General features: G+C 40.7%; 1 protein-coding gene across 3 annotated transcripts in view; it reads left to right on the top strand.

The window, feature by feature from the left end:
* Positions 1-12,664, top strand: part of NR5A2 (nuclear receptor subfamily 5 group A member 2) — a 148,173-nt gene that overhangs the window by 68,166 nt on the left and 67,343 nt on the right. For all 3 annotated transcript variants that reach the window (XM_004458088.3, XM_004458089.3, XM_004458090.3), the window contains one exon: positions 6,058-6,177. In XM_004458088.3, the coding sequence (XP_004458145.2) occupies positions 6,058-6,177 (120 nt within the window). The remainder of the gene's footprint in view (positions 1-6,057; positions 6,178-12,664) is intronic.

Consider the following 12,664-nt stretch of genomic DNA (forward strand, 5'->3'; position numbering starts at 1 on the left):
TAGTAAGAGTAAGTCATGAGTGGAGAGCATGTAGCTCAGTGATTCGGCTCCTCCTTTGCATGTATGAGGTCCTGGGTTCAATCCCCGATACCTCCTAAAAAAAATCAGTCATGAGCAAGATACCAGCAACAAATAGGTGATGTTTACTGAAGTACTAGGATGTAATAAGATAGAAAGTTGATGATATGGGCAAGGACATTTAATGGAAAGCTTCTCACCGCTGTCGTTCCTGGGCTCACATGGGAGTTGGTATGTTTGCATGGCACAGCGCTGTGAAGAGCAGGGTGCTCAAGCAGCGTCGTCTGGCTGCCGCAGGCCGCCCTGGGCGGGTCAGCAGGCGCCCCAGATACCTACCCCCACCCACTGGCTGGGGAGCCCTGGTGTGGTGGAGAGCGTTGAAGGGAAGTCTAGGGAACTTGAAGGAGAACTGGGAAAGCTGCATGTTCATGTCCAAGGAACACCGTGACTCAGATACATCCTAGTAACTGTGTGTATGATGGGTAAGGGCAGGGGTTCCTGACGAGGTTCGTGAGCTTGAACTGAAATTCAGATTGAAGCATCGTTCTTGTGGGGACGTGTTGGTGCGGGTGTGATGTATTTATTAAATAACACACAGCATAGTGTGGACTTGGTAAGGGGTCCGTGGTTTTCACCTGACTGAAGGTTTTTGTAAACCTTTAAGCAGAAGAGGTTTAAGAAACCCTGGCTTAGAGCAAGATGGAGAAGCATGTAGACTGTTGGGTCCTAGATCCTCGGAGGCGGTTGGTGGGTGAAATGAGTTGGGCCCAGAAGGGATTGGTGGGAATGGAAAGGAAAGGGTAGTTGTCACGCCCTTGAGCCCTTTCCCTCCTGCCCCCCTCACCTGGAAGAGAGTTTAAATTCCAGCGGCGGGTGGGGAGCATCTTTTGTTGTTCCACTGGAGAAACAGAAAGGGGCCAGAATACCACAGTTGCCTGGCCAGAGTGTTGACAGACAGGTCTTTGTATTATAAAACAACAGCAACCTAATTAGAAAGTACACTGGGATCACTGCCAGTTGTCTCAGAGCAGGGAGGAATTTATGACTATAAATCTATTGGGTATTGCAATAATTGACGGGGGAGTTTTACTGGCTGTTTTTCTCTTGTACAATATTGTTTTTAGTGCTTGTTTAATCATTGGTAATGTGAAATCATTTTTTCTTGGACTTTGTAGCAGTTTATTATAGAGGCTACAGATAATCAGTGTTCCTTATAAAAAGAGGAAAGGATTAAAGCAGTTCTCTCTCTCCCATATGCACAAGAGGGATTTTTTTTTTTTTAATATCCAGGAAGGGAGAAAAAAAAAAGAAACAATAGCTGGACTTTATTAGTAGATAAAGAACCTGAAGATTCTCCAAGTCAGTTTGGTTTTTAAAAAATTATACTTTGTTCCAATAGCATAGAGTTAGCCACCAAGAAAAAAAGTTAAGTGGTTCTTCAGCCTTAAGGCCTGCTTTAGATGCTCCCTTCTCTGAGAGGCTTCCCTAACCTCCAGTCTCCCCCAAGAAATGGACCAGGCCAGACTCCTCCTGCGGTTTCTTGCGTGTATTTGTTCCGGCATATCTCACGTGGAATAAAATAATGGATTCATATGTCTGTCTCCCATCAAGGAGTATGAGTTTTTTGAGGACAGGGACTGTGTGTCATAATCACCTCTGTGTTCCCTTAAATTTTTAACACTAGGCCTGGTACATTAAAAGCTTAATGATCAGATTTGAGAAATGGGCTTACCTACACTTTCGATGGTCAGTCCATTTCAATAAAGTGTTTTCCTGAAACCACCTTTCTTAAAGCGTCATCACAGCCAGTGGTTTGTGAGGTTAACTTTAGAATGCTTCTGACAGAGGGAAGTAACAGTTGTGTTGCTGAACTGTTGAAAGGTAAGTGGGGGTGGAGGTGGGGCACAATGGAAAGGTTTTGTTAAGGTAAATATGGGCTTGAGAAAGATCTACACATTTTTCTTCTTGTACTTGTAGGCCACATTCACTGTTCTTCTGAGAAACAGCAGTTTCTAATGATTAACATTCTGGGTTGTGGGAAGTTGTGCTTCATAACAATATGAGGCTTGTATTTCTTTACACTCTCATCTATAATATCAATATAAATAGTTTCTCTGATGAGTAACTAGCATTTCTGAGATAAGCCTTTCCTTTAATACAGCTGATAAGACAGGATTATTATGAGGTGGTATTGCCAACTAGTGAAAGGTTTCAATAAATAATGGAAATTATGGCCTGTCGGCCCCCGACCTGGGTTCCCCAAATGCCACCCTAAATTGCTACATTGATGACATTAAAACCTGGAGAATTATTCAAAATAAATAGGTTATTTTTCTCCCCTTCCCCCACCCTCACCTATAACTGTTTCCTAAGGAAAGATATCTTCAGAACTGCCAACCTTCCTTATCTAAAGATAAAGAAGTCGGTCATATTTACCCTAACCTTTTATTCATGGAGCTGCATGCAAACTCTGTCATGCAAAGCAGCGTGAAGCTGCACACTTAACCAATTTTAAGATAACCTAAAATATCACATAATCAATTATGGAAATAAGGGAATATGGAATGTTGACATGGAAAACCTCCTCAGAGAGCCTTCAAATGGAGTCAGTTTGCTCAGAAGGGGTGTTAAAATTACAGTCGCCAAGAGGCCTTTACCTGGGGCCAGCTGCTGGTGCAGACCTGTGAAGCACATGTGGGAAGGGTCAGGTGCAAGCAGGTCGGAGTTCACTGCCCTGTGAACATTGTTATTCATGTCACAAACATTGAATGAATTTGTTGCTTGCTTACAGTGTGGGCTAGCTACAGAGACACACGTGGAAAACAGAAAGTTGCCAAAGTGAAGGAAAATACTGTCATTTGTTCTTTCATTTAACAAACATTTACTTACTGCCGCCTGTATGCCATGCACTGTGGTGGGTGCTGCAGGCACTGCGGCTTAAGAGACTGTCCCTGCTGTCAAGGAGGGCAGACAGAAAAACAATTACAATACTTTGTGATATCAGGGAGATTCCTCTGTTAAAGGGAAAGGAAGATGTGATGACATGGACAACACAAGATACAAAACAAAAAATGAAGTGCTAACTTATGGGAGATAGGTGTGCTCAAATTCACCTACTTCTGCAATTGCAAAATAAACAGACGAACCAGGAAATAGGCAGATTTTAAAAGCCTAATCCACCTCCCAACTGTCGCTAGACATATGCAGCAGTAGGCAGAAGAGGGTTGCTAGAAAATATCCTGCCCCTTAGTAAGGAACTATTGGGGGATCTGGAAAAGCAGACCCCCACTCCTTGGCAGTCTGTCCTTCTCTTCATCCAACTTGAAATGATATGCAATATTAACGAATGTGATAGTTGTTTCTAGGGAGACAATCTCAAGTGCAGTATTTTGGGCTGTCCTGAAAAAAGTGCTAAATAAATAACTAAAGCTTCTCATCTCAAAAAATAAAAAAAAAAAGGATGCACAGTGAAACCAAATTGCCATCTTAGGCTGATAAATTTATAATAAGGTGCTGATACTGTATTTGCTGGGATGAGAATATTATAAAACCACAAAGAGCAAAGTACACTTTGTTTTGAAATCACCCCAAGCATCTGAGAGAGACGATTCCTGGAATCTGCTCTGGGAATGACATGTATGTTGCTAGGACATTTGGCCACGGCTCCTGTGCCAGCTGTTTGCAGAGACCATTTAGGTAGAGCTACATAAGCTGCTGCCACAGCCTGACTGTAATATTACCCAGCACTCCGGAGATTTTCTTCCAAAAGAACATCAACTCCTACTCTTAACTAAACCACTACATCGTGAGCATTCTATGAGAGTAATTTTCACAAAGGCAGGGACTTCATTTACCTTCTTCATTATTGTATCCCAGGACCTGGCACTAAAGCCCACCAAGTCATTGGCTGTCAAAATTATCTGTTTACTTAATGAATGAAATTCTTTTAGTCACAACAGTCTCCTTCGAAATATTTCTGATGTCTGAGATGTATTCGTGGATGGCTTTTCCTGATTCCAGGGCTGACTGTAGCTTCAATCTCTGCAATTGCTTTTTGTCTTTCAAAACAGAGTTTATATGGTCCTCCCATTGGGAGTATTCTGTTTGTGGTTGTTTCTGTATTTACATATTGTATTATATTTTACAGCTTTCCAATCTACTATCTCCTTTCATCTCCTCAAGACCTAACGTTGCATATTTTTAACTGAGAAAATAAGGCTCAGAGAATTAAGGAGCTTGGTCGAGTTATCACAGCTATAAAGTATACTTTGTGCCTTGAATCCTTATTTTGCTCTCTTGACCACATTTGCTATGTCCTGGCCACAAGGAAATAAAGATAGCCACAAGCTCTTATCACTTCTAATGTATCAGCAGTAACTTCCTACTGGTAGAGATTCCTTCACACAGAATCATTCAACCATCCAGAGTCCCAACGGATGGCAGCTTAAACACAAATTTGTTATAATGAATTAAATTAGTTTAGGTTAGAGAATTCTAGTACCTTTTGAAACGACTTAGAGACAACCTGGAGAGAGAACAAGAATCCTTTAGGCATGCCACTTAACCTCTCAAGCCCCAGTTGTTCTCTTAACTTCAAAGGCATGTTCTGTTAATAGATCTAAAATAATACACAAGGGAAGCGGATGTGGCTCAACTGATGGAGCGTCCGCCTACCATATGGGAGGTCCAGGGTTCAAACCCAGGGCCTCCTGACCCGTGTGGTGAGCTGGCCCACACACAGTGCTCCCGTGGGCAAGGAGTGGCATGCCACGCAGGGGTGCCCCCTGCGTAGGGGAGTCCCACGCACAAGGAGTGCGCCCTGTGAAGCGAGCCACCCCATGCAAAGAAAGCACAGTCCGCCCAGGAGTGGCGCCGCACACACGGAGAGCTGACGCAGCAAGACAGCGCAACAAGATGATGCAACAGAAAGACATAGATTCCCGGTGCTGCTGAGAATACAAAGTGGACACAGAAGAACACACAGCAAATGGACACAAGAGAGCAGACAACGGGGTGGGGGGTGGGGAAAGAGAAATTAATAAAAATAAATCTTAAAAAATAAAAAAATAAATAAAATAGCACACAAAACCTCTTACAAACTATTAAACTGATAGACATTTTGGGTGTTATTTTTATAAATGAATAGTGTGTGTTGAAACTTGGTGACCACATTTGGGTAGTACACCAAGGCTTTTGGTGATTACGTTACAAAACAAAGAGAAAACTATAGTGATAAAAATGGTCAGTACACTCTATGGACCACGGATAATGTGGACTGTTCATGAGTTGGGGTGCTTTTGTCACTGAAGAACGTAGGCCTCTGGAGGGTACGATGGCTAACATGCATAAAATATCCATTATGAGATAGCATTTTTCATTTTAATCCTGTAAAGTAGGTACTGTTCTTGGCCCATTTTTCAGAAAAGGAAACTGAAACTTTGAGTTTGTAGGAAAACTGCCCAAATCACAAAGCGCCTAGACATGTGCTGTGTTTGGAGTTTGGCACAGTTTGGGCTTTTAGTTAACACTGATGTCAAATAATGGAAGTGTGCTTCTATCTCCAAAGTAATCTGAACTGTCATGCTAATTTTCTTGTGTATAAATTTTCTTGGCTTGGCAGCTTGCTAATGCCTATTTACTATTTCAACTTCACATCAGTGTATTAACCTCAATACTTAAGTATAAGCTATTTGGGGTCATTCTAATGGGGTCTACTTAGGACAATCAGAGGCGCCTGTACCTCCCACAAGCAAACTCTAATAGCCCTATTAATGTTAGATAGACCAATCTAATGGAAAGGCTTTTCCTAGTAGCTCATTGATTATAAATACTTTGCTTAAGTATTTATACATGGCCTAAAAAGAATTTGTCCAAATGAGATAATGATTTTTGGGAGCAATGATGTAAGTTCTGAGCATCTGTGCTTTGGTGCCCATTGATAGACACTTCCTTGCTTACTGTTAGTTCTCTCATGTAGAATATTATACAAAAACAAAGATGTAGTGAATAACAGTGTCATTACTTCTATTTCTTTTACAGGTTGATGACCAAATGAAGCTGCTTCAGAACTGCTGGAGTGAGCTCTTAATTCTTGACCACATTTACCGACAAGTGGTACATGGAAAAGAAGGATCAATCTTCTTGGTTACTGGGCAACAAGTAAGTACAGAAATAAACAAACAGAAGTGTCTTTTTATTAAGCATGCTCAGAATGGCAGGGATTTAACTAGGTCAGAAGCACTCTTGTGCTTTGACAAGGAGAGATTGGCTGCAAATAATTTAGAAAAGATGACTTGGTGTACTCTGTTCCTGCTCTGATGATTACAGTTAAACTTGTAAAAAGCAAACATAATCACAAGTATTCTACAGCTTGCAGTCTGCTGGGTTTGAAAGTTCTGCTTTGAAGGGTCAGAACAATTGCTAAATCAAAACCAGAGTTTTTTCCCTTCAGCTTCTGGATTAATCTACCTTGCTTGTTTGTCAGCTATTTTTAAACATTACAAATTGTGGAATCCTTAACCATTTTGGAATCAAATTGGTTAGAAGGGACTGATTCAAATATTGCAAATATCATATATCATCAAAATATTTGGCATAAAGGCAAACAAGTGAGAGGGACAGGAGTTTTAGTTTTGAAGTGCTAATCATCATTTAAAAGGAAGACAGAAAAAATTACTGTTAAGTCCTACAACTTTCTGAACAGGTCAGGTATTCATTCATTTAAGAAATATTTAGGGAGTGGATGTGGCTCAAGCAGCTGAGTGCCTGTGTTTCACATGGAAGGTCCCAGGTTTGATTCCTGGTGCCTCCTAAAAAACAAACAACAAGCAAAAATAGATGAAAAAACCAACTCAGGGGAGCTGATGTGGTCCAGCGGTTGAGCACTGGCTTCCCACATATGAGGTCCTGGGTTCAAACTCTGGCTCCTGGTACCTCAAAAAACAAAATAACAACAACAAAAAAACCCACAAATATTTCCTGAACATCCTACTCTATGCAGGCCACTGTTCTGGGCCTTTGGTATATATTAGTGAACGGACTAAAACAAAGTTTCCTGCCCTGACAGGTCTCGCATTGTGACAAGGGGGTGCAGAAAATAAGCAGTGGTTCTAATATACAAACCGTTGATATGTTAGAGAACAAAGTCGTATAAAAGGGGGAAAGGAGAAGGAACCTGGCAAAGTGGGACTCCTGTATTGCAGTGTTAAATGGGAATCACCCCTGTTGGCCTTATTGAAAAGGTGGTATTTGAGCAAAGACTTAATGGAGCCTTGTGAATATCTAAGAAAAAGACTACTTAATGAACCTGTCTCTAACTTTGTAGGATTTTTGTCATGTCCCTCCAGTTTTGTACCCTTTGTTCTATAATGGATGTGTTATTAAAATAAGTGCATGGAACATAATGATTCCTTTAAGTCCGTTTGTGTCCTACCTGTTCAGGGCACTGCTGCTTTGTTCGGCAATGGGGACTGAGTTCAGTATTCAGGCACCATGATCTTTTACATCCCACCATAAATGTTTATGTTCTGTGAAACCACAGCAGTGCATATCTGAAAATGAAAGCCTGTCTCCACACCATTTGCTCTATTATTAATAAATCACATTTTCCCGATCAAATTAAAGGCAAGCACTGTTTTAGCATCTTTGCATATTGAATCAATTCTATCATCTCCATCACTATCTAAGCCCTACTTTCTGTACCTCTCATATGAGAGAAGCTTTCTATAATACAAGAAAATAAAGTCTCAATGGGTTTCACTTCCTGTGTTTTCCAATTTTTGTTTCGCATCCCGTGGCCCAGTGCTTTGGTAAAATATACCCATTTTCCGAAAGTAATCACTGGGTATACCGCCTCTTCTACCCTACCTCCCATTACCACAGCTAGAAGCTGCATTAGAATTAAAGACTTGGACCACAAATGAATTTGATTTACTTTCCTTCTGAGTTTCAGAAATGAGATAGGTCTCTGCCTTTCTTTCTCAAAGCACTTCCATTCCTGCTTTTTAGAAATAGTCTTTATTTTACATTTCATTTCACCTAAAGTGCTGCCCCTGGGCAAAGGTAATTCCTATTTAAAAAGAAGAGATGGTGTTTTTCTTGCCTCTCTTATTTTTAATATCAAGAACAGTCAAGGAATAGTGGGTGTGTTTTATGAATTCTTGGTAATTTCTGTTTTGCCATTACAACTCAAGGAGGGACTCCTTGGGGAAGAATAAGCCTTTTCCCTATGTTTTCCTGTAGCCTTCGTTCTTCTAGGAGCCCATTTTAAAGGGAGCCCTATTTCTTCCAAACCCTCCCTACCCCTTTTCCATACAATTCAAGTGAAGAGCCTAATAATGATTAATTAGAGTTAAGACATTCACATTTAGGGAAATCATGGGACAACACTTTGATTTTTCTTTTCTTTTTTTTCAGGAGGTACAGGGATTGCCCTGGGCCACCTTGTACATGGGAAGCAGGCTCTCAACCACTGAGCTACCTCTGCTTCCCAATAAGAGTTGGTTTTTTCGTTTGTGTCTTTTTTTAAAAATTCATTTTCTCTCCCCTTTCCTGCCCCCACCCCCACCCCCAGTTGTCTGCTCTCTGTGTCCATTCACTGTGTGTTCTTCTTTGCCGACTTGTATTCTTGACAGCAGCACCAGGAATCTGTGTCTCTTTTTGTTGCGTCAGCTCTCCATGTGTGCGGCGTCACCCTGGGAAGGCTGCACTTTTTTCGCGCTGGGTGGCTCTCCTTACAGGGTGCACTTCTTGTGTGTGGGGCTCCCCTAGGCGGGCGGCACCCCTGCGTGACAGGGCACTCCTTGCACACGTCAGCACTGCGCATGGGCCAGCTCATCACACGGGTCAGGAAGCCCTGGGTTTGAACCCTGGACCTCCCATGTGGTAGGCAGATGCTCTACCCTTTGAGCCAAATCCGCTTCCCTGTTTGTTTTTGTTTTTAGGAGGTACCAGGGATCGAACCCCAGACCTGATATATGGGAAGTAGGCATTCAACCTCTTGAGCTACATCCACTCACCTGATTTTTCTTTTGTGAAATGGATTGTGTCAAAACATTTTGGGAGCAGATGTAGCACCTGCTTCCCACATGAGAGATCCTGGGTTAGGTCCCCAGTGCCTCTTCCAAAAAACAAGAGTGCAAAGCAAGCAGAGAAGTGAGGAAACCAACTCAGGGGAGCTGATGTGGCTCAGCGGCTGAGCATCAGCTTCCCAGGTTCAATCCCTGGCCCTGGTACCGGAAAAAACAAACAAAAATTTTTTTATATGTCTCTGGGCTTACTGCAGTTTCATGGGATGGAAGCAAAAGTGCTGCAAAGGATGACATTTTCCAAGCACATTACCTTTCTAACAGAATGAGAAAGATATTTTAAGATGGGGTCAAACACATAATTTTTTTAATATTCCCACAGCACCTAATATAATGCTGAATATAGTAGACACATAAATATTAGCTGATTGTGCTAAAGGAAAACTATCATATCTCTAACCTGCTTGCTTAAGTAAAACAAATTAAATAGATTCAAGGCCCTGAGTCATTGTCACCACGTTCCCACATCTCATTCACACCCTCTTAGAACTTTCAACTTACCACCATTGGGCTGAAATACTAATAGTGGCTTTACAACAAGCTTGTCTTTGTACTGCCTTAGACATATACTCTTTCTTTGGCCCAGGAAGATATCTGAACTGCTTTAAGTATAATATTCTTAGAGAGGTAAACATTTCCATGATTGCAAGGTAAGGGAAACAGATTGTTGTTAAAAACAGCAGCAATAAATTATTTGGTGGACATTAATTTAATTTAAGAAGGTAGTATACGTGAAGAAAGGAAATTAGCCAAAGCAAAGTAATATTCTGGTGGAAAGAAATGATCTTTTAAAAAGGAAAATGAGGAAATTGGTGAGGAAAACAAAACAGAGAAGTGCTTCCTCCTTGTTATGTTTACAGTCTCATGATGTTGAACTCTAAGCAGAGTATATTTTCATGATTAGTGCAGACTCTTTGCTCTCTGGTTGGAAATGTTATTTGTGAGTGTGTAAGACAAATAATCAGCCTGATGGATTGATCAGGATGGTGAGGTTCAGAGGCAAAGAAACCGGGATTTGCATTCCAGCTCCGAAGCTTACTAGCTCAGTAATCCTGGGTAAGTCCCTTTACTCCTAAAGTCCAGTTTTAGGACTGGCCTGTCCAATGAGAACTGTAATTGCATCCATCTCAGACAATTGCAATAAGAATTACAGGAAATGGTTCTGTGTGAAGCGCTGATGTGAAAATCAGAAGTTGCCAAAACTAAGCTGATACAAGGCTGACATTTTTCGAGTTTACTATACATGTAGTAAGTGCTGTAAAATTGTTAGCTATTATTATTATGTTTCCAACACTGGAATAAGTGCCTTATGTATTAGATAATTTAATCCTTACAACAACCTTATGAATATTGTGCTATTATCACCCCTTTTGCAGATGAGGAAACTGAGGCAAAGAAAGGTTAAGTAGTTGCTCAAGGTCGGAATATAGCTAAGAAGGGATAGAGCAGATGTTCCGCCCTGGGCAGCCAGGGACAGAGTTTGTGCTCTTAACCAAAATAACTTTTCTGTTAATATGGTCTTCATTTGTGATTTCAGGGCATGGCAGCCTCTATGGGACTTCCAAACTAAACACATTTATTTCTTTTTTATTGAATCTAAATAAATAATTTTATTTCATTTTTCCTTTTTTTGGTGTGACATTATAAGCACATTACAGAAATAAATTATCTAGAAGTAATTTTAGTGTGATTATTCCTTGTTACAAAATTATTTCACGTGAATTAAAAATGGAAATAAGGAAAACTGCCTCATAACACTATCACCCTAAGTCAGCTGTTTTTGTTGAGTTCTCTTCCAGTTTTTGGAAAAAAACGTCTTCTAAATGAGGGCATCGCTTACTTTTCTAAATAAAAAATAACTCATCTGTCAGAGACATATTGACCTACTGCCATGGATTTGTGGAGAGTGTGAACTTTGAGACAATGATAGGAGCCTGTTTCCGTGATGCATTGTATCAAGGTCATGACGTTGATATTTTTTGGGGGGGGGGGAGTTAAAGGGCATTATTCCAATAAACCCTGTAAAATCCCCCTACTGGCAGTGTGACATTGGCCCATAGGAGATGAATAACTTTATTCATTTACCTAAAAAATCATTTCTAAATGCCTGCTAAATGAAGGGAAATGAAAGAAGAGAGGAATAAGAAAAAAATTAGACACAGTGCTGTACTCAACAACAGCCGAGGTGATAAGAATCACCCATCTAAGTAATGATTGTGACGGCTGACCTTTGCATGGTGCTTTTTTACTGTGTGCTGTCACAGGTAGGCCCCCACAGGTGCAGATAAGGTGCTAGGAGGGCTCAGAGGAGGAAGTGCCAGGGAATAGGAGGGCGTTCAAAGTTGTCCAGATGATTCAGCTTCTATAAGGAAGTGCCTCGCCCCTGAAGAGCGGGTAAGTGACTGTGCCGTCCTGGGCGGGAGGAGCCAGAAACCAGTGCCTAAAATCCTTCCGGGGTTTGAGAAGCAGTGACAAGAAATTACTGATCAAAACTTTAACCCTCAACCAGAAGAAATAAAGTACTCCCAAATCACTTGTAAATTTCCCTGTGTGCTTTTTACAGTTTGCTCAGCTGCCCCATGATGCTTACTTCTAGAGCAAATGAAAAGGTTTTGTTCTGAGTATTTTCAGAGTATGAAGAGTAATAGACAGTCAACAGAATCAGGGAGGAGGCCCTGACACACAGGGCACCCGCGGCAGCGATTTTGAGCCACCGTGAAACTTGTATGTAGCATCCACACATTGCTTGCTGGGACAAGCCCTGCTGGCCAGATGCTCCATGGCCCAGCCTTTTGGCTTTTTGCTACTGAACGCAGTAGACTGTAAATAACTGTGGTAGATTTATTATAGCCACAGAAGAAGGAAAACTACAATGAATTAAAAACAAGGGAATACCTAGGGAAATGCTACTTAAAGCTTTAAGAGAATAAAGTTAGAGAAAACAGCACAACTTTTTTCTTAAGCCTAGTGACAAGTACAATGTCCAGCACAGCTCAGTAACCATTTGCAGAATTGAGTCCCCTTAAAGTTCACTCAGAATGAGAGTAATTGACATAGTCCCACTGCAGCCTGCAGGCTGGGGCATCAATCCCTAATCTTGAAATGAGGATTCAGTGTTCTATACTGAATTTCTTACTTAACCCTAAAGTAGGCCGTTATGTTCTAGTTATGTCTTTCAATCAATGTATAATCAATGTATACTATATATATATGCAATAATTGTATTCAGCATAATATTGCAATAATAGAAAGGAAATGATGATTGCCAGTAACATTAAGCATTGTTAAATCAATTGCTACTCATTTGGCAGCTTATAATTATGATAAAAATTCATTACTCTCCAGTATTTCAAAATACACACACACATATTTGTGTATATATATAATGTATATAAAACAACAAATGCATAAATGTATATATAATAATAGAATACTTTGAAGTGGAATCAGTTTTAATATTTGCATATTGTAGCTAATTAACAGCCACTGTAACATCTTCCCCAGGGAAACATCTACTGGCAACTTATTCATTATCTTCTATTATTGTGTATCATATTAAA

This window comes from Dasypus novemcinctus, chromosome 13 (genome assembly GCF_030445035.2).
Source record: "Dasypus novemcinctus isolate mDasNov1 chromosome 13, mDasNov1.1.hap2, whole genome shotgun sequence".
Taxonomy (NCBI): Eukaryota; Metazoa; Chordata; class Mammalia; order Cingulata; family Dasypodidae; genus Dasypus; species Dasypus novemcinctus.